The 22,466-nt window shown below is 43.1% G+C and overlaps 1 protein-coding gene across 1 annotated transcript in view; it reads right to left on the reverse strand.

Annotated features, from left to right (window-relative positions):
- Positions 1-911: 911 nt before the first annotated feature.
- The window catches only part of ankrd13b (ankyrin repeat domain 13B), a 36,288-nt gene continuing 14,733 nt past the window's right edge, over positions 912-22,466 (reverse strand). The window contains exons 3-15 of the mRNA XM_053873666.1: positions 19,320-19,444; positions 17,665-17,710; positions 17,056-17,199; positions 15,352-15,592; positions 12,982-13,048; positions 12,309-12,390; positions 11,648-11,712; positions 10,796-10,932; positions 8,122-8,279; positions 5,108-5,311; positions 4,735-4,898; positions 4,254-4,330; positions 912-2,622 (exon numbers count right to left, since the gene is read on the reverse strand). Coding sequence (XP_053729641.1) covers positions 2,421-2,622; positions 4,254-4,330; positions 4,735-4,898; positions 5,108-5,311; positions 8,122-8,279; positions 10,796-10,932; positions 11,648-11,712; positions 12,309-12,390; positions 12,982-13,048; positions 15,352-15,592; positions 17,056-17,199; positions 17,665-17,710; positions 19,320-19,444 — 1,712 coding nt within the window. The 3' untranslated portion in view covers positions 912-2,420. The remainder of the gene's footprint in view (positions 2,623-4,253; positions 4,331-4,734; positions 4,899-5,107; positions 5,312-8,121; positions 8,280-10,795; positions 10,933-11,647; positions 11,713-12,308; positions 12,391-12,981; positions 13,049-15,351; positions 15,593-17,055; positions 17,200-17,664; positions 17,711-19,319; positions 19,445-22,466) is intronic.

Consider the following 22,466-nt stretch of genomic DNA (forward strand, 5'->3'; position numbering starts at 1 on the left):
TCAGCACAGCATCACCTTGAAGTTAAAAAAAAACAAAAAAAGGATCCGTTCGTCCCGCTCGGGGACCGTGGCCTCCTCCGTGACTGACGTTTGGTCGACCGCTTCATGTGAGTAATTAAAGCGCCGCTCCTGCCGACTCGCACGTCATTCACGCTGACGTTCTCTCAGCAGTTTGGCAAAATGGAGGTAAAAGGGGGCCTCACCTGGGCCTCTGTGACACATACAGATTCCAAAATCCTCCCTAAAGCCCTCGTCTAATTAAGTGTGTGAGATTGAATTGGGTGAGTGGCACAATGCTCAGTCAGCGTTAAATTATTTCTCACTCAACAGTGGAGGAGTTTTTCTTTCATTTGGTTTTTTCAGCCCAAATTAAAAGCAGATTACTTTCATATTTCTACCATGAAAAAAAGTCAAGTTATTCCCACTCTCTGGATTCTGTTAGTTTACAGGCCTGTCATAACTTCTCCATTTCAAAAACGTGTTCCTCTGGCGGTTAAAACGGAAAGTTCTGGTGAGGCTTCATGAAACAGTGTTCTCGTATTCATATGCACTTTTGAAATATGTGAAGTTTCATGACGATGGTTGTTCAAATCCAGATCTTATAGTGCGAAGAGTGCTGTACCACCTTGTGGGCTCTGAAGAGACACTGTTTCATGAAGCCCCAAAGGCGTATCACCACTTAGTGGCCATCGGCATTTTTTTCATCACGGTGCATTTCTCCAATCGAGGGAAGGTCACTCGGAAAAAGGTTATCATGGCTCATAATGTATGAGTTTTGTGAAAAACCTTTTTGGGCTGAAGTACTTTAACATGCATTCACGAGTCATTTTCTCGTCTTTTCACTTGCCTTTCTAATAGATTTGTTGACCAGCAAAGAGACCTTTGCCACACCGAATGTTTTATTTGGTCACAAAACGTAATTTTTTTTCGTTGTTCAAAAATAAATACATCTTTGGTTTTTGAAGGCTTAAAATCGACTTGCCAAAATGACATTTGATAATGGTTATGAGCTCCAGAATCACAGGTCAAATCTACATTTAAAGATATTTTATGAAAAATAAATCAGAAAAAGCAAAGCCAAAGAATTTGATATAAAAGTTCATGCATGTTTTATATTTAAATGTATGCGTGCTGAGCTGAGAATGGATGGGGGTGTAGAACAGAAAAGCAAGCTGAGCTGGATTTTCATACCATTGTCATGCACCAGTGTCGAGCACCAAAAACTAAATCACCAATGAAACATGTTGAGACCAGGACTCACTAAGATCAGTGCTGGAGCTTTGCTTTTCAGCCAGTGATGTACTGATAAGGCTTCATGAAACCTGGTTCTCATTTTCGGAGCTCAGTAGGTGGTGCTCTTGGTTTGAAAATGATCTAATTGAAATGGTTGCGCAAAGCGAAAGGATTTTAGAGCAGAGAGTGCCATCTAGTGTGCACTGAAAATGAGGACACTTTCACGAAGCCTCACCTGCCACTTGTTAAAAACTAGTCGAGACAGACGCTGAGAATACATCTGAAAAAATCCAGAAGACTGATGCAGGTAAAGTGCAAAGTAAAGTAGCTCCTCTTCCCCACTTCTGACTGCTCAGATCAGAACTGAACCCAACAATAAAGCAACATGCAACTTGCTGTTCCAAAAAAAATGGTGTCTTTATTTGCGCCACGTGAACCACGCCCCAGCATCACCCCTGAAAACACTTCAGCTTCATCTCCTTTATTGCAGAAAATCCGCTTATTTCAAAAAGTAAAAAACCGTATTGATCAAACAGGCAAGCCTAACTAGGATATATGTACTGTATATATATATATATATAGAGAGAGAGAGAGGGGAGAGGTGCCCCTCCATGTTTGTGCTGAGAAGAAAAAGGTGATTATTGAATAGAAAAACAAGCCGGACCCATCCACACATGCTGGAATACTGTACACACAAGCCTGACAAAGGTACACAACGCATCCGCTCATGGAAGAAGATGCACATATTCAGGAAACTGGGCTTTTTTTTTTGTTTTTCTCTACATGACGACACACTTCCATCACATGCCTCCAGCTGTAAACTGCACATCCTGCAGACTGAGCAGGCTTTGAACTGGCCTGAGATCAGTTTGTGCTGACACCCACTGTTCATGTTTGTAATCCGACATCAAGCTAAATACAGTACATCGGGATTTTGTGCAAATCAAAACTAGTACCGGGTATAAGTGTCGCTCGTTTTGACCCAAACTGAACTTGATTATTTTTGGTCGACACGGGTCCATGCTTCTCTCCGATCACAGTTGAGAAAGTGAGTGACGCTGGTTTTGAAAAGACCCCCCCAGAAAAGACTCCAGCTGTTGGATCAGTATCATGGTAGCTGAGCCGGTGGCACCGGTGTCACGTGAGGGTTGGCGCCGCTTCAACTCTGTGCCAGCCGTGTCGCCCGCTCATTTCTCCATGAGTGACAGCTGGATGATGTGCTTTAGCTGCTCCTCCTCCTGCCGCCGCCGGAGCTCCGCCTCCTCTTGCTCTCGTGCCGACATCTCCATGGCGATGCGGAGCTGCTCGTCGTAGCTGCAGGCCGGCGGCTGCTTCTTGGTCGGGGTGGAGCAGAGGCTGGGAGAGGGGCGGGGCTTGTGCTGGGGGAGCCTGAGCAGAGGAGAGTTGTGACACATTAGCTTCAAAGAGAAACCTTACTTCTCTTATTATTCATGACGTTAGGGATGGACAATAACTTATCGTACACGTTGACAATTCTGCATCTCACGATAAATCCGATAAACAAGTGACACACTCGCTGCATTTGACAGCCGACACCCGCGTGTGACAGTTGTGGAGAGTGTGGTGGACTTTGGTTCACGATCGTAGTTTTAAACTTATTTTTAATACAGGGAACCTTTGATAATGACACTGGTCGACTCTGAGTCTCTGGATCTGTGTTTATTTTATTAGATGGAGTGGTCCTCATAGGTTCTCTGACATGGTCGTCTGCCTTGGTTCACATCAACACATGGCGCCTCAGTAAAACACTGTGGTGAAAATAGTTGGATATTGGACGGAGCTCCGCTCCAGTATTGGTGGCGGCGTCCTCTTCCGCGTCCCCATTAGGGTTCACTGATTGTGGACACACTCTCACAGGCAGCGCTAATGCTGCAACACAGCATCACTTAGGGACCATCAACAAATTCTAAAGCTGCCAAAGTATTAGTGAAATCATCAATAAGGCAATGAAAAACAGCCATTTTAGGAGAGAGAATTTGTTTTTCATCACACCAGACAAAGGACTGACAGTTTGCACCATGATTTTGAGAATAGAATATGACTAAATGTTTCTAATATTTCTTCAAAAAATCTAGGAAGTATGCGAGTTAAAATTAAAGTCAACTGTTCAGAGACATGATGGCTCAATTTAACCCTTAAATAAAGCGGACAAGTGGCTTCTACGAGAGACGTGAAACACTGAATTTCTCATCTCTACACTTAGTTAACTATTATATTTAAACATAAACAAATTATGATGTTGGAGACAAACTCTGCTAACAAGTTTCATCATAAAACACTTTCTAGAGTGACTGTAGTATGTCCAACATATGGAATAAAATGAAAATGTACTTAGCGTGATAATTATTGTTATCGCCAAAATTACAACATTTATCGCAATAACTTTTGCCATATCGCCCATCCCTACTTGATGTACTATGTTTTCCAAAAATCAGTCCACGCACGGAGAGACAATCAGATCAGGCGTGCACTTGGGCGCCACGCCGACCTGGGAAATGATGTTGTTGTACTGTTTGCATGAAGCTTTTTCATTCAGGTCAGGCATTTGCACTTGTTCTGAGAGTTGAGTTGGAGCATTGCAGATATAGTGCGTTAGCTTGCCGCAGAAAGAGGTGTATCAATGGTAGTTTTAAATCAAGTATCACAGTGTATCGGTCTTAAAAACACTGCAGTCAGTTTCAGTTTCAGTGAGAACAGCAGGGCCAACGACCGATGATGTTTAACCATTCTTCTACAAACAAGGAAGATGGGCAGAGAAACGATAACGGAGCAAAGTCAACATTCGACTCTCCGAACACGTGTGCACGAACGATAGACGAGTGCAGAGCAGAGGAGTGGAGGATGTGAGGCGCTCAGGGAAGTGGGAGGGTGTCAGAGACAATGAGAGGGAATGAGCTGAACACGGAGGTCTGGAACAGGAAACTCAGAGGAGGAGTCACAGTGTCGGCTCGCTGGACTGATGACGGAAGACAGAAGCATGTATGATGAGGAAGTCTGACCTCTCCAGACGACTCGGGTCACAGGGGAGTGGGTGAGTTCCTGGCTTGCTATTGGTCAGCGCCTCCCAGATGGTCACCTAGACAGAGAGGAAGTGCTGTCAGGGGCGCAGGAAGCTCCCACAAAGATGGAGGGACAAGTTAAACAAAAGCATCCTCTTCGTCGGGAAGCGCTCGACCCTGAGTCATGAGCACATGCTGAACATCAAACTACACTGTGTCACTGTGGGGTTTTCCACTGACTGCATTTCTCGTGTTTTTCACCCAACGATCATTCAGTCATTCCCGGCATGGTGGGATCACTGCTGCCAGTTTCTTCCCTGCTGCACCAGAGTGTGTGACTCACACGTGTGTTTCAATAGTTAATAATAGCTATTAGTTTAAGATGGAATTCAGGATTTTTCATTGCCCACTCTTGGATGGGTCCTTGTTTCCAAGCGCGTCTGTTCCATTTCAGAACACTTACATAAGATGATGAAAGTACCTGGTCGTACTCGGACCCGGCCTCCAGCAGGCTCTGCTGAATGGCGAACTGCAGCAGGTCCTCCTCTTCCTCCCTCATGCTGTCTCTCTGTTTGCCTCCCAGCATGGTGTATCCAGGAGGAGGCTCAAACACACACTGGGGGATCTCACTGGTTCGGCATGACACTGTGCACAGGGGGAGGCAAAGGGCAAGATGGGAAGGCTTCAACACTGAAGGGGGGCTGGTGTGAGCGTGACGGTACAGAGCTGGAGAGGAAGGCCAGAGACACGTCCGCGTGACCAGGGAAAGAAGCGGCATTATCACCGCTGTTTACGCTTTAAATTCAGTTTGACTGTTGCAGGTTTGGATCATGTGGAAAACGCAGTGTTCTTACTGGTTGAACTGGAACTGGAGACGCTGGAGCTGGAGACGCTGGAGGAGTCGCTGCCCGGAGAGGGCGTGTCGGCGCTGGGCGTCTCCCGCTGTGACTCACCCTCGCCCCCGACTTCACTCTCGTTCCGAACACCTGTCCCCTCTTCGCAGCCGTTCAGGTTGCTGAAGGTGATTCTGGCGTTGAGGATGTGGTAGAGAGGGATTTCTGAGGATGGTCCAAATACAGAAGAGAGAAGAGAACAGTGTCATTACAGACTGGGTGGCTCAGTAGCACTTCTGTTACAGCCGATACCGATACTGCCACCTAATGGAGCGGTCGATACCGAGGAGATCTGATACCGTCACCTGTCTCTAAAGAAGTTTTCCTCATTTGACAACTGAAACTGAAAGTTTTGCACAGATGCTTTGGCTTTATTGAAACATGGCTAAAATATTGAAACAGACAAAACAAAAACACAAGGCCATACCTGTTTGTCTGACGCACCCTGCTGAAATGAAAAGACATTTTTGGACTTATAGATCGGGCTGTTCTAGAAAAAAATCCAGGCCTGGGTCAGACCTGATATAGATCCAGACAGCTCCTGATATCCATCCCTATCACTGCATTTTGATTTGTGATGTGCTGATGAGGCTTCATGAAACATTATCAGTGGTCAGCAGGTGGCGCTTTCTGTTTAAAAATGATGTCAGATTTCACTGAAATGGTCATTCAAATCCAAAGATTGAAAGCCACCATCTGCTGGGATCAGGAAATGAAGTCACTGCTTGATGAAGCCTCGAAAGCACATCATTAGTTCATATGTTTTTGTCCACCTGTTGTTGGCAAAACAACGCTTCTACATTCATTTCAGTGAAATTATGAGGAAAAGTTTGACAATGAATTTTTGCCATGCATCAACACAATTCTTGAATCAAATCTGTTTCATGTTTAATTCACTTGAATGTATGATGTATTTGAAGAATGGGTTCTTGGGCAAATGTACTTTTTCTATCCAAAATAATTCATGATAAAAGAAATTCACTTTTGAAAAGGGTGAAATTAAAAGTAGAAAATATAAATAGATATGTGTGTATAGACAGATATATACATATACAAATTTATATATATATATACATTAAGTAATTATACCTCGGTTTTCGAACGTCCCGGACTTCGAACAAAACAAACTTTTCTAGATTTTTTTGCTTCTGATTTCGAATGAAAATCTAGAACTAGAACGCCCCCGAAAAAAGCCGGAAACAACATAACGTGCGTGGACCGATCAGCTGACCCACAACGCGCTTTGTTATTGTGTATAACGCAGCCTCTGTATGCAGACGTGTCCCGCTAGCTACATTTACTGACTGTTTTTTCTTCATACTGAGGTGTAAAACCTTTCCTGTCTCCGCACTGGACCGTGGTAGAGTGTCACAGGGGAGGTGCTCGCTCTCCACACCTCCGAGGCTGGAGCGCTCACTCCAGGGTTTGATGTCCTGGCTGGAGCTGGGACAGGGATGAGGCGAGTCTGGGACAGAGCGTGACTTGGTTTATGACTTTGTCACAGCCAAACTGCACAGAAGCGCACATTCAGAGCTGGACACGCACCGGGCACCTCTTCACTTCTGGAGAGACGTCACTCACTCGGCAACCCCTCCCACATGCAGCGGCCACACACATAGAGGAACAGCGCACCTGCAGCAGACACTCTACATTCACTCCTACAAAAGACTATTTTAAGGCTTGTAACGCATTATTTCTTTTTCCATTCATTGTAATGGGAAAAATCGATTCAGATTTCGATCAAATCGCTTCTTGATCGGCCGCCTGGAACGGACTGTGGTCGAGAACCGAGGTACCACTGTATGAATTTTACCCATGAGGCTACACCTGGGACTATGAGGTGACTCACTCCAGTAAGTCAGTTCCTGGACTCAGTATGGTGAGTTTGCGCCCGATGATTAGGTAGTGAAAAACAAAGCTGCTCCATGAAAGAACGCTCCACGTGTGACTCCAGATTTACTCCTCCAGCAGCTCCGGAATTGTGCAACAGGATAGCAGATGTGTTTTAATGATCACTTCCTCATCCCTGCCAAAAATATTGACTCAAGGAAATGTTCTCTCTGTGTGTTCCATGATACCATCTCAGTCACTGAGGTGCAAACAAGAAGAAATGGACAGATTGGAAAATAGAATTTCACTTCACTCTGAACTACCATGCTCCAGAGAGGTTTCTCAATAACACACATGATTCTTCAATAGACATCATGAGTGTCAGAGTTGGCTCTCATTCCATGTCTTTCCTGTTTAACTTTGAAAGTTGCATCCCAGAGGTGTGTTCCTCCTGTCTTGCCACACCTGGACGCCTTATTACTCTCCCACCTGTTTCCAAACAAGCCTCTCTGTCTCCTCTCCAGTTCCTCATGTCTCCCACCAGCACTCGACTTCACAGCCCTGTCATCTTGTCATGTAAGACTTTGATCCTCGCCCCTCCTGAGTTGGCCTCATGTTTGCTGGATTTTAGATGTTGTTTGGATTGTTTGTCTGTGCAAGTTTCTGTCTGGGTTTTTGTTTCCTTTTCACTCTGCTGTCTGGGATATGAGGGACCTCAGAGGTCACATGCTGGTTCCTTATGAAACTAGACACTCTTCTTCATACGTAGACTGTTTAAGTTTTGCTGCTGCGGCCATCGTGCTTTCACTGAAATATAGTGATGGTTTCATGAGGTTTCATGAGACAGTGTCATCAGTTTGAGAGCTCAGTAGGAGGTGCTCTAGCTTTAAACATGATGTGAGTTCATTGAAGTGGTTGTTGAAATGCAAAGATTTCAGAGCAGACACTGCCATCTAGTGGTTGCTGAGAATAAGGACACTGTTTCATGAAGCCTCATGACAGAAATGGGTCAAACAAATGTGAGACGAATGTTTTGTTCTATGAGTGACATGCTACTTCTACACTTTTTTTGTCATGTGTCTTTTTCGACAGTTCTTGGGCACTTCCTTCCCTCCATTCATTCGTCCAGACAGACAGCCACTCACCGATCTTGACAGGGAAGCCAGGCGGCAGTCGCAGCGTGATGAAGTCTCTGAGTTTGGCGAAGAGAGCGTTGGAGATGGCCATGAGGTCGATGATGGGCACCACTTGTTCTGCCAGCGACAGAGGATGCGACTCGCAGAGCCACAGCTTGGCCTTGAATCTGCGTCACCAACCAGTGAGTAGTTTGTTAGCAACCACTCAGTCGCTTGTTACACACAGACATTGATGTCCTCAGACTAAAATCACTTTCCCTGAGCTGCTGAGTCGTGTTCAAACTACGGCCGGTCGATAACCGTGTGTCAACTTGTCTGATGATGAACGTTAAATTGAGAGGCCTAGAGCTCTCTCTCCTCATGATGACCTGTCACGTTTGATGAACTGAGGAACTGACTCCAACTGACTTGGAGAAGATGATTGAGTGTCAGGAAACTGCTCTGTCTTCAAAAAAACACAGAACTTTGCAAGTCTGTCTGAGAAAACAGACAGCAATGTCTATTTATTTGCTATGTTTTTGGTCAAAAGTAACCTGGAATAGGTGGCATTTTATTATGGCATTTACATTTTTAAGTATATATATATTAGTATATTCAGCACCCTTGACAGTCAGGCATGTCAAACCCAAGGCGCCACATAATATAATGTTTGGACAACAACATAACTTGTCCATTATTGATGCCCCGCTGTAAAAAAAAGCAAAAAAAAGCACTCCACATATTTTAAGTTGCATTAGCTCTCTAACAAAAACATCTATCCTTGACTAACCCAGATTGACCAAGACAGTATTTCATATCAAACAATATTGCAAACTATTTTTTGAGACAAATGAAATCTTACTGTCTGAAGAAGGGTGGGAAAAAACATTTGAAAATTGTCTGGTGTGAGGCTTTGTACTTATGTTTTTAGAACGAGTGTCATAGCATGAGAAAGTCCAATACACATTCATCGATACTGACAGATGACTGGCTGCTTAAAAGATCTCTCTCTCTGCAAGGACTCTGCAACTTGTGTACAAATGTGAAGCATGTACTTTTCTTCTGGCCAACAGTCGTGTTCGATTCGAAGGCCTAATATATGAAACTATTTCAGAGTGAATGCAAATCCATCTCAGTGTTGCACCATGAAATCCATCCTGAGATTTGCCTCGATGATGTCATGAGAGGAATGTCAGTCCTGTCAGCTGTTCAATATGGTGTCAATGCACACACACGTGCACTTGTGCTTCAGTTTCGGTGAAGAAATACCAAACCTTTTATGTTCCAATTGCACCAGTGAAAACGTAAGCCTGTTCTTTTCTTCCAAATTATATAGCTCTACATAGGTTTGCAGCAACCATTTAGTAACGGTTCTTGAAAAAATCCATTTTGTACTTTGCAGCAACCATTGAACTGCAGAGGGTTTTGTGTTGTCACCTGCTGCACATGAATCCCGAGGCCTGAGAGTTTGTCACTTAACAAACTGACTACCATTGCCACGGGTTTCAGAGTGAAACCAACAGCTCAGAAAGAAACAGTTTGGTCAGAGCTGGCCTGGAAATTTTAGTTTTACAAACTGAAAACGCGAAAATATTTTCTCTATTTTTTACCTTAGTTTTGCTGTAAACCCACATGCACTATACAGAATCCAGACCTATGCTGTAAATTGCCATTCAGAGTTTTATCCCTCTGACACGCGCAAGTCTTTACATCCAGAAAGATGTCATTCAATGGTATGAACCTGCTCTTCTTCCTCAAAAACTATTGAAAAGTCACTCTAGTTATTCCTGATATCACTGTCAACTTCCCTTCAGTGCACTCAGCCGTGTTTGCAGTACACAGTTGGTTCCTCTGACTGTGACTAGAGATGCCACGGCGTTTGACCCATTTTCAGCAACCGTGCATCGCACTCATCACCATGTCATTTTGGGTTAATGTTTCTTCTTTCACCTTGTGTTTCAGTTGAATCCATGACACACACCCTTTTAATGCCTTGCTCATATGCTTCCTCACATTACCAGCCACTCTATGAACTTGGTTGGGGCTGATGTAAGTGGAAGTTGGAAGGAAAACATGTCATTATTACAAGAAAATTATAGAAAAAATATTGTATTTTATAAACCATGTATGAAACAAGTTATGAAATAAGAATGCAACTGAAGTTAAGTCCATAATATTCAAAAAATATTAAGGTTTTAAAGGTAAACTATGACTTTCTTTTTTAAGCTTTAAATCAAAATATAGAATTTCTTATTTATATGTATTTTAAAAGTAAATGCATTCAGTAAAACACTTTATAACTAAAGGTTTGCGGGTTGCCAGACCCACCTACTTCAGGGGATGGGACCTCTGAGACAAGATGGTCAGTCCAACACCACTCACATTCATCTATAGTCTGCGTTTATTCTGAATTTTGGGGCTGTGACAGAAGAGCCAGGAAAGCGGAGAGGAAGCAAGCGCTGTTTAAATGCGGCACTTTAAACATCTCTTCATTGACTGAACTTGTTTCCTAAAATAGTCTGCTTCATGAGTCACACGCTGCCACAAGTCTAATTTAGAGGCTGGAGCTATAAATATTTATTTTAGACTCCGGTTATTTTGGTCGAGCCCTTCAGAGTCGCAGCAGGCGGCTGTCACACTCTGAGCTTCTTTGTCATCCCTGTGTGTTTAGCTGAAAGGAAATCACGTGGAGCTGCTGCTTCACCTCTGGGTCTTGGTCGTCAGCTGGCATGGATGACCGATGTCCTTCAGGGTTGGTGACAAACCAGGGTTGAAGTACTCTTCTGCGGTCAGGGCCGAGGGGTTGGTCACCCCTGGGCTGGACATCTGAGTCACCAGCGCCTGCGGGAGATGATCATCATCATCATGAGAAACCTAAACCAACGGGACGGCAGTTTGCGAGCGAGCGAGGGAGGAGAGGGCATGAGTCAGAGCAGACTCCTGCAGGAACAAATTAAAATATGTGATCGATAAAAGCTTTGGCCCCTGCCGACCGCTGGACCTGCGGTGGAATTGGTTTAGCTGTGATCAGTGGCCACGATGGTGAGGATATTCAGCCTGGACACTTTAGTTCTCTCAGAAGTGAAGCACATTGAAAACGTTGTGTTTCGATGTTGTTCCTCGCCGATGCTTCACAAAACTAGTCGCCCATTTTAAAATGTTCAGCACTGGGATCACAAGTCAGCCAAAACATTATGACCGCCTGCATAATTTCCATTCATGATGATGTTATAATACACCAGAAGATGAGTGAATTTACTTCCATCCACTGAACTTTCTCCTTGCACTGTACACATTTGCCTTTAACTTTTTCAAGATACAATCTTTTGAAGTACTGATACCAAATGGGGACATTTCTTTGAAAAAAGAAATGAAACTTCACATTTTTAAACTGAGAGCGCCACCTACTGAGCTCTGAAGTTGTGAACACTGTTTCGTGAAGCTTCATCACTGCAGCCCTCGCTATTATCATTATATATCTTGGATATAAAGTGATTTAATATGAGCATTCATGAACCCAACGTTGTCTCCCTGTTGGAAACTAGCCATGACTCACCCCATTGTTTGGTCCCAGGTGCTGCTCAGCGATCCCAAGGAAGTTCTGCAGCGGAGTCTTCCCGCCTGCTCGGAGACGCAGCAGAGAGCAGTTACACAATATATGACGTCACACTTTACTAGATCACTTTAGATATGCAGTATTATCGTATTATTATTATTACTATAGAAGTAGTATTATTACAATACAAATACTTGTGGTGAGGTATATAAGCGGCTGAAAGCAGCCAGTAAAGAATAGAAGAATAGAAGAACTATGCTCAACTTGAGTCTTAAATCTCAGTGTCTTTATTACAGAGTTAGCTCACTGAAATACATGTTGGTCAGTCTTTAGCTACAATGGCAGTTAGAAGTGACTGATGTGAGTCAGTGGCTGTGCATGTTAGCAGAGGACAGATGGGGATTGTGACCCGGAGCTCGCTGGCGAGTGTGTGACGCTTGATTCCGGCTGACAGTGACAATCTGGGGAGGGAGGCAAACTAATCCTGATTCATTTGCGATCTGAACCATAAAAAGTGTGGGCGACGTTGCGTGAACGTTTGGGGATGTTAGCGTGAGCAGGGGATCATTTCACCGTGACTGAGAAGTCAGCCGGGGACCCTGAGGTGATGATGGAGTCAGTGGGAGCGGGACAGATCAAAAACATCATCTGTGGCTGGTACCTTTGGTCTTGTTCTTGTTCTGGTCCGAGAGATGGTCAGTTCTGGTCCGGGTGATCAGCTCCACGTTGGATGCCGCGTAAACCTTGACACCAAAGTGAGGTTCAGTTTAGACAGCCAAACTGTGATTCACAGCTAAACACTAACTTCATTTTGAAGGCCCCCTGAGCCTCAGTGCTCTCACACACACATATGAAACTGTCTCACACACATCTATAAAAACCTCTTAGAGACACGATCAAAAAGCTAAAATCTCTTGGGTATTAATAAAAACCCCACAGTGAAAATATCTCCAGCACGCAAGAGCAATGCGAAACTTAACCTTTACTCTCAACCAAACTGAAACCCAACATAACAACCAAGCCATCTTGCAGTTGTAACCCTCAAAATGAGGCTTAACAGCGTGGGGACCGGCCAAAATGTGCTCACTCTCAAAAGAAGCTGTCGCTCTAGATCAATACTGTAGAAACTGTTGTTTCAGCAGATACTTCTGAAGTACTTTTAAAACTTTTTATTGTGGTGGGTGCTGAATACTTGTCTGCCATCAACATACAAGGTCACTGCAAGGTATCTGCCAGTTAAAAAAAGTTTAAAAAACCAGTGGGGAGTTGATATATACAGTATGCAAAACAAATACAGTCAATAAATTTTCAGAATGTAATGCAGGAAGTTCTACCTTTGCTTCGTATCCATTCACGGTCTCAGTCCTCTCACTCCTCCAGCCCAGAATTCCAGATTTATTCCTGCAATAGACATTTGAAATGCATCGCATCAATTCTCAGGGGACAATAAAACTGCTGGGGAAATACAAACTGACTGACATCTCTCACAGAAACGCTTCTTATGGGCCGTGTTTTTCTCCATCTGAGCACAGACTGCCTGTAACTACAATCGTCTGTCAGCCGCCAAGCTCACTGAACATTAGTGTGCAAGCGATGGAGAGCGCACGGCTCCGTGTGACCATGGAGGTTTCCGACAGCAATTTAGGCTTTCGCGTCATAAATCTCTCCCTTTAGTTGCAGCTTAAGTGAAAAAGTGTAGTTTGTTTCTGCCTCATGATGCTCTCATCGACGTACAAATAATGACTGACTAAAGAAGTTTATCTTGAACGTTTATGTTCGGCCCGACTCCAGTCTGCGGTGGCGAAGGCTGGTGTTGCTGTGAGTGGATTAAGATGTAGGGACGCTGAAGGTGGCTGTTCCATCCCTGCCTCCTGACAAAGTGCTGGGCTGTAAAGCATCATAAATAGATTACTGTCTTGTCGACGACCGCGCTGACCACAGCAAACACTTGGAGGTGACACCGGGTGCACGTCTGACAAGTAGATGAGAAGCATAAATAACTCTCCTGTCTGCTCCTGGTGTGTCTTCAGCGTCCCTACCACCTGCTCCAAAAGAGATTCATCGAAAAACATGCCCTTTTTCTGCCGCCTTTATCCGCATCTCAACAACATTCGTGTGGCCGAATTTTCTTTGTGGACTTTGTCACACTATGCTGCATTCATTTTTCTGTTTATTGGCATTTCACCCAGGTGAATCGCACCCAGGTTGGAAGTCGAGCTTCAAGGGAAGCAGCAGACAAAGTAGAATGTAAATCAGGCACGGATGCTGCCATGACCTCCTGACGGCAAAAATGTTTTATAAAGGAACGACCTGAAGGTTATTTGATGTAACAGTCAAGTGGTAGACAAAAACTGCTTTATGCTGAGCCATTATATCTGACAGGTTGTTTGTCAAGTCACTCCTCCACCCAAATCAAGGCCCTCACTGAGGCCAACTGACACGTGACGTGTGGGGCTGAGCCCAAAAGAAGCTGTCGCTCCTGAGCAATAGCTTAGAATCTTTTTTTTTTTTATACTTTTTATTGTGGTGGGTGTCTGATACTTGTCTGTCATGAACATACAAGGTCATTGCAAGGTATGTACCAGTTACAAAAGTATTTTAAAAACCAGTGGGGCGTTGATGTATACATTATGTAAAACAAATATAGTAATAATAGTTAATAAACAAAAATAATAAATAGTAATACAGTAAACGGTCAATAAACGGATATGAGTATTAAATGACTTTTTTTTTAAAATACTGAATTTATTCATGACCAAGACCTTTGCAATTTAAAATATATACTGTATATACTTTACCAGGGGAGTCATTCGGGGGTATGGCAGGGGGTAAGGAGGCAGCTGAGAACTCAATTTTTCAGGCGGTTAATATTGTTTAACTAAACTGGGATTGAGAGCAATTGATAGGTGAAATGCATTAATTCTAAAAAAAAAAAAAAAAAGCCTGAGTTAACACCGTACGCGGACCTGTGAATGAAGGGGATGTTCTCCAACTTCTACACTTGAATTGACGTCTCTGATACTCGCAGAACGTACTGTGGTTATTTAAAAAAAGTGTATTTTATATACCATTTTGACAAAAATGAAAAGAAACAAATTACGAAATAAGAATGCAACTGAAGTTAAGTACATCATATCCTAAAAATAATGAAGGTAAACTATGACTTTAAACTGTAAACCTTTAAATAAAAATATAGAATGCATTCAGTAAAATACACAATTAAATTTTACTTTGACGTCAATTTTACTGTTACTAGCACTAATCCAGTCTTCCACATTAGTGTGGGATATGAAAAATATAAAACACTTGCCAGACCCACCTAGTTCAGGGAATCAGACCTCTGAGACAGATGGTCAGTCCAACACATTAGCATGATTTATCGATAAAAGCAACATTATGCATAATGCTGTGATGACAAAAGACACCTCGGAGATGAGAAGAAAGAAAGAAAAGATGCAAAAAAATGGTATGATTCTAAAATCGCAAGCAGAATCTAAAAAAAATAAATGAAATATAAATTAAAGATATTCAATATGAGAGCACCATGTAGGAGCAAAAAACGTAACAAGAAAAAAAGAAAATAACTGAATTGTTTATTTGGGACAAAAACGAAAAAGTAAATGTAACATTTAATGATGTAAAAATAAGATGTGAGGCAAAACAACAGAAGCCATTGACAGCTCATTCTGTAAACGTGTGTCTACCTTTCGAAGGCGATGTTGCGAGTGTCCAGTTGAGTGGTGACCACAGGGGCAGACAGCCGAGCAGCGACCTGCTCATCACTGGGCTGGATCGCCCCCAGCAGACCCAGACTGGCCGGCGAGTTGCTGCAGGCTCCACCTTTGGCTCGGCCAGGTGACAGTGCTGCGAGAGTCGACACGCAGAGGGTCTCGCAGTACACCAGCTGTCTGTCATGGTCGACCTCCATCACCTCTGCGTTCGAGTCTGAATCAAACAAGAGAGAGTTTAATAAGAAAACTGCTTCAAGAGACGGATGAAGAAGAGACAGATTCTAAAAATATGAGGGAAAGCGTGAATTATTCTGTTGCAAATATATATATTTTTTAAGATTAAACCATAGCATAGTGAAAAATATTGTTACTCTCTTAGAAAATGCGATTTCTAGGACGCCTTGGGATGAATGGGCTTCATTTTACACCTGAGAACAGTGTTTCCAAAAATGTAGCTTTGGAACAGCGGCGGTCATCACTGTTGCGTTGATGTTCAATCTGCAGAGTATAACAGCAACGGAAATAGAAACTGCACAGTCACTAGTATTAGGATTCCTCCTCACACCACACCTGCGATTTGGACGTCTATTTTAGGCAACAACTTGAATACATGGTGTTGGTGGAAGAGAGGAATAGAAGGTAAATCAACGTTTGAACGAGAAAAGCAAGTCATTCGTGGGCGAGGGTGTTTATGGAAATGAGCACATTCTTCGACACAAAATCGATTGCAAGCAGCTTCAATCACAATGCATTGGAGAAGATGGACTTGAGATGAACACCATTTTAAAGACTTGCCTTCAAGCTATCACAAAATTACTCATTGCCTTTTGATTTAAACACGTAATATCGGCATCATGGGTGAATGCCGATCACTACCTGTCACTGGAGCTCACAAAAAGAAAATCACGTGTCAGGTTCTTTCAGTCTGTCATGTGAAGTTCACATCCTGCAGCACATGCAGGGGAAAATGCTACGCAGGGATGTGCGTTAAAAGGCTTCGACACCACAAAAATTATATATATGCCATTTAAAGCGCCAGCACTTGACGGAGCACAGAGAGTTTTCTGGGCTCATGAAAGTGAGACCGCTGGTTCCTCAGCAGCAGCCTGTTAGCGCAGCTGACGGTTTTGAAAACCTCCCCAGTAAAAACGTTCATAGATGCAGTACTCTCTGTCTCAGAGCCCAGCTACAAGTGGCCAGTATGTAATTACTGTATATTCACAGACATAGCAAAGTCTCAAAGAGATTTACCAAACTCCGACATCTCACATTGAATTAAATGTATTTCAGTTATCCTTTTGACAGAATACTTGCTGCAATGTTTTTCTATCTTTTCCTCCTTGAAGAAGTATATTAAAACATGTTTCAATTGAAATGACTTAAGGGTTCATTTTTTCACATTATGGACGTTAGTCGTCTCATTTTAAAGACAAATTCTTGGACAAACCTACACAACATGTCACTTTCTAGCAGATTCAGCTTATTTGTTTTCCTCAGATATCGGGCCAATTTTGTAGTCCTGCTCACTGTAACCATGCAACCGTTTTTAAACTTTAAACATAACTTGGATGTTACTGAATATTTGTGACTCAATAACTGATGAAAAAAAAAAGGTATTGCATTTTTGCACAGTATGAAAAATGTCCTAAAACACACAGACAGCTGGTGAATACTGACCTTGTCCTCTGAAGATAAAGCTCCTGTTTCCCCTCTGCCAGGTCATCTGTTCGAAACCCATCAGCGTGGTGTCGACGCGGAGACTCTGGCCGCTCTTCCACACGCGGTAGGTGTCACTGGGGCAGATGCGAGACACCAAGGGCACTGAGGACAAACACACTTGGGCTCATAAATATTCATCTGCACGCAATGAAAAATAAAGACTCACGATTCGGGCTGTCAACAGAATATTGTTTTAATCTTGTTTAATCGCACAGTTAACTTGCGATTAATCGCAACAACACTTTCCTACTTTTCTGTCTTAAATGTAACTTAAATAAAGATTTTATCAACACAAGAGTTTAATTTTCACTTAATCACAAGTTAACTGCGATTAAAGAATAGAAGAGAATAAAAAAAAATAACCTATGAAAACCCTATTCATGATATAAGAACTTAGAGTTTTGTGTACATAAATCCAAGTGTATGAATGTGCGGAAGATGACGACACAAAGAGGCGCCATCTTTCCCAAAGGGACGCTAACATCATTAGCTCTGACTGGTTTGGGCTGGACTGTTGCTCTGACTGGAAATGACACACATGCACGCACACACACACAATGGACTCACCCCAGCTGGTGAACTCCCACTTCATCTCCACATAGAAGTCCTGGGCCTGCACGCAACACAGAGGCAGAAATGTAATGGATAGCTCATGGTTGATGGGGAATACTGCAAAAAACAAAACCATTAGCACGTACACTACAACAGTAATGCTTGTTCAGTTGCTGTGAACACATCCTCACAGCTGTACATGCAATATACGAGCAAGTGTTAACAGCAGGGAAGTGTTTGCTCTCCCATCATTGTCGCTGCTGTAATAAAATAGCAATGGCTTCCTCAACCCGAGACACTCGCGCAAAAAACATCCAAGTTCCCACATGGAGCGGGATATTTATACCTTCAAACAAAAACGCAGATATTTTATTTGAGAAATTAATATGGAAATATGAAGCTACGTTGGGAATGAAAGAGGCTTTGATTTCAGAAACTTTTGATTCATAATTCATGCTTTACTCTGAGAGGGATGTTTTTGTATCAAGTCCCAGGAAGGTATATGAAACACGCCTGAACATTTGTGGATCATCTGACATGGGCTTGGAATGGACTGGCTTCCATCAGAACTGTGAACAAAACATGGGAGTGACCACCTTATCTTTCAGGGCATCTTTCACAGTCATGAAATAGTAGAGCTAAATTTAACCACCAATACAGCGGAGCATGTGACGGATGCACAGAGAAAAACCTGCTGTATTTTCCCATTCATATATAACTGGCGACTTGGGTGGCACGCCGCGAGTTGGACTTGAATCACTATCTCCGAAACTACTTTCACATGAAGGAAACTCTTTTTCACCTTCAAATGTTTTGGGCAGCTGGTGGTTGTGATTTTTACCGGGAAACATGATGAATTATTCAGCGTCCCATCTGGGTTGTTGTAGAAACATCTCAGAGGAAGAATATTCCAGCTCAAACAACTTGTACTGAATCTGAGCGGTGAGGATGTACAGTGGTGGAAAAGGTTTTCAGACACCGCCTGCATTCTATGGTGCTAAAGGCAGGAATACCTAATATGAATTGGATGATGCGACTGTTATTTTTCGTTCAGTTTTGAACACTGCTTGTGTCTGCCTAATGCAGCTACAGCTTTTGAAATACACAATTTTCCCACCACTGTATTTGACAGAACTAAATAATTCAGAAAATGTTGTTGTTGTGCAGCGGTTCTTAAGTAATGCAGGTTTGGCCTCCTGAGTAACAAGCCGTGACCCAAATTAAGATAAAAAAAGACACGTAACATTTAAATGAAAATGTGCTAAAATAAAAGCACGTTATTTTTGCACAGAAAAAGGTTCTAAAAGCGCCATCATGACCCTCTGTAGGGTTCTGACCCACCAGTTTAGAGACACAGATGTGCTCAAGACTGATCTGCAACTACAGTTGGTGCTGAAACGGCAGGCCATATAAGGTAAATCTGAATTTCTCACTGCATCAATACACATGAATTTAATATTATTTCGGATTCAGTTTACATTGAGTTGAGCAGCCATGCCTATTCCTTGAATTACATATCTTTTTTTAGTGGATTTATGACTTAATATATGGGGTTAGGTGAGGTTTACGTGTTGATACATGTGCTGTAGATTGCGCATAAGTTGTCAAGAGTTGGAGCAGTGTCGTCCATCTGCTAGAAACTGCATGTGAGTGTTTGTGTGAAATCCCACTTGGCGCAGCCTCTCCAGCAGGATGGGGATGCCCGCCAGCCTCTTGGCAGTCCTCTGGTAGTCACGGTAACGAAGCACCAGACGCACCAGCTCCGGGTCCCTGGTGCTCACTGCCTCCTGAAGAACTGCGCGGGAGAAGAAAGAGGGCAAAGCAAAGCCAGTCACTCCGTCTTCATCTTAAATTTATGTGCGTGGACATTTTAAAGGAGCATGGTCGAACCAATTACTGCTGCACTGCCATCGCTCTCCTGACAGCCACTTTGCTCTTAATCTCACAGGCTGTTCTACAAAGGAGGAATCGGGGGACGACATGCTTCCTGGGAAAGCAGCATCTGTGGACGGTTTGACTCCACCCTCCCCCCCCTGCACTCACGCATCCCGACGATAATTCTCTCCCATCTTTTGCCGATAAGGCAGAAAGTTTATCTAAAGTCTGAGAAAACCCAAATCCAAATGTCAAAACAATGTCTGCCCAGTCAATGGGTGCGATAATCACTATGTTCAGGGTTAAAAAAATAATTGATTTCACACTTCATTTGTCTTCCATTCCGAAGTGTGTTTCCATGCTGAGTCTCCGTCTGCCATCGCCACTGAGAGAGAGAAAATAAATGGTTTTACACTCGAGCGGCGGCTCTGACTCCACTAAACATACCAACGCCTTTCCAGAATGGAGCCCTTGGGCAAAGCTACTTTTACAAAATAAGACCTGTACAAATATACAACCTTTTTAAAGCTGCTTGAGATTTGTGGGTTCAGTGGTGCTTCCTCTGGAAGGTATTAAAAACAAAGTCATAGGTTGGTAGTGTGTGGAAACACGCCTGACATTTTGTGTTTGTTCAGCACACGACTTTACTCATACCGTGTTTATATCTCCCCATTCTGCTTGAAATCATCTTGTAACCCACCTCTACCTCTTTTTAGACTCCGTCAAAAAGGGAATAAAGCATTTTAGACACTCACCAGTGAGGATAACAGTCAACAGGTTTACGGTGCATCTCTCCATTCTTTCAGACACTGTGTTTGTGAATGGAGGAAAAGAGACAAGGCTACATCTTTTTTAAATCTTCGATTACAAGCTTGTGTAAAGAGTGTGCAGTTTGTTTGTACGTTAAATCCGTGATCAACATTCCCTCTGAAATTCATTCAACTTTTCTGCAAAAACAAATGGTAGCTGAGGCAGCAAAAGCATAACCTCCTTGATAGAGAATAACTGAGCATGTTGCATGGCTTTGTGGAAAAATTGTGGAAAAATCGGAAGCATACTTCAGTGTTTCTGTGAAATATTTTTAATCTGGTTAATCTATATTGCATAGTTAGGGTAAGATATTCAGCAAATTGTAATCTGTTTTGTACAACAGTGTTCCTCATTTATTATCACCTGTAGCAGGGGAACAGGTTTCATGGAAACAAAAAGTGTTGTGATCTGATAATTGCAGCGTCAATTGTATTGTTTCACACTTGAAGACTGACACTTTGGGGAGTTTTTGGAAACTGTTGATAAGTGCAATTGCCAGTGGGATTATACGTCTATTTCCAGACACGAACTTGATGCTTAAGTTTGGAGCAAAACTGTAGATGAAACTGAGAAGATCTGTGCATGGAGGCAATCCAAATAACCTTGTTGCAAAATGAGCGCAAGGGACTTTCTGAACCTTTTTAAAGATACACTAGACCAACCATGGAGGTCAAAGAAACTGTTTTCTCTCACCACTGACCTATTGCGTTTGGCTCATCCTGAACCACAGTTTAGGGAAGTAGCCTGTGCCGTAAGGCAGCGGTGGCACATCTCAGTCAGTGGAAACAGCCCATCTGCTTTTTCCCATCCTTGGATCCGACTTCAGATGTTTGCAATATTTTTTTCTTTTATTGCAAAGGTTGTCACCACAAGGGCTTCCATTGTAACCAAAACGTTGAACCTTCTGTAGCTGTCACTGGCCCAGCTGCTTTAACACATGAATGATACTGTATTTAAAAACCAAACAGTTACATGTGATGCACAAAGCATTTTAGTTTTAGTTTTGTGCAGCCATCACTCCAAGAGGTCCATAAAGACTCCACATTCTCCACTGCATGTTTCATGTGGAGTTCCTCAGGGTGCCATATCAGGGCCACTCTCATTCTTGCTCTACCTTCTGTCATACCGTTTGACATTTCACACGAGGCACAAACAACTGCCAGACCTATTTCCCCCTGAAGAAGAATTGTTCCTCTTTTAAACTGCTCCTGGCATTGATATGCTGCATGTACCATACTGATGTCATACTGTTTATACCAACTGTTCTTTTACAAGTAACATCCGACTTACGACCTGCTCGACTTACGTCCACCATGGCCAGCAGATGCTTATTATTTTTTATTCAATATCTGGCATCACAGCACGTAGCAGCCCGGCAACTCATACGACAGTTACGGTAGCACAGTATCCCAGCATCTCACTCTCACACAGCCATCTGCCACTACAGTAGCACCTATAACCCTCGCGTCGGCCATTTTGAATGCCATTCGACTTACGACCAGTTGGACCAATCCCGGTCGTAAGTCGGATGTTACTTGTAGTGTGTTTCCACCAAGCCGCCTGGGTCAGGTACCACATAGTCACCCATATAAGAACGGGACCAGTTCATGGTATGCATTGCTAGGGGGCGGGGACAAATTACATGCTCACAGGCGCAATGTCTTGTTGGAACCCAAAATGCATTGAGTTTGCTCGGGGCGATGTGTTGCCGTCACATGGATAGAAATAGAGGGACGAGCAAGCCAGACATAACCTCATGCTGTGAGCACTGCATCCCATGAAAGACTGGGGTGGCACTTCTTTCACTCAATATAATCGTGATACTGCAATGACCATGTGTCAGTGAGTCAAGCGCAGAGGTACCTAAGGTGCTACATATACCAAGTGACATCTAAGTCGTAGTGATTTGACCTCACAATTGTCATCCGGGTGACATTCCACACAAGGTCAGAGGAAAAAAGGGAGACCTTTGTGCCAGAGAAAAATAATACATTTGACTTCAGAATTGCTGTCTTCTTCCTTTCCCTTTTAAATCTACAGATGTACAAGAATAGATGTTCTGACATTTTGCGGTCATTAAATATATAAACATTCTTCACAAGAAGCCTTTTGCCATCTTTATCATCATTCTG

Source organism: Synchiropus splendidus, chromosome 8, assembly GCF_027744825.2.
Source record: "Synchiropus splendidus isolate RoL2022-P1 chromosome 8, RoL_Sspl_1.0, whole genome shotgun sequence".
Classification (NCBI taxonomy): domain Eukaryota; kingdom Metazoa; phylum Chordata; class Actinopteri; order Syngnathiformes; family Callionymidae; genus Synchiropus; species Synchiropus splendidus.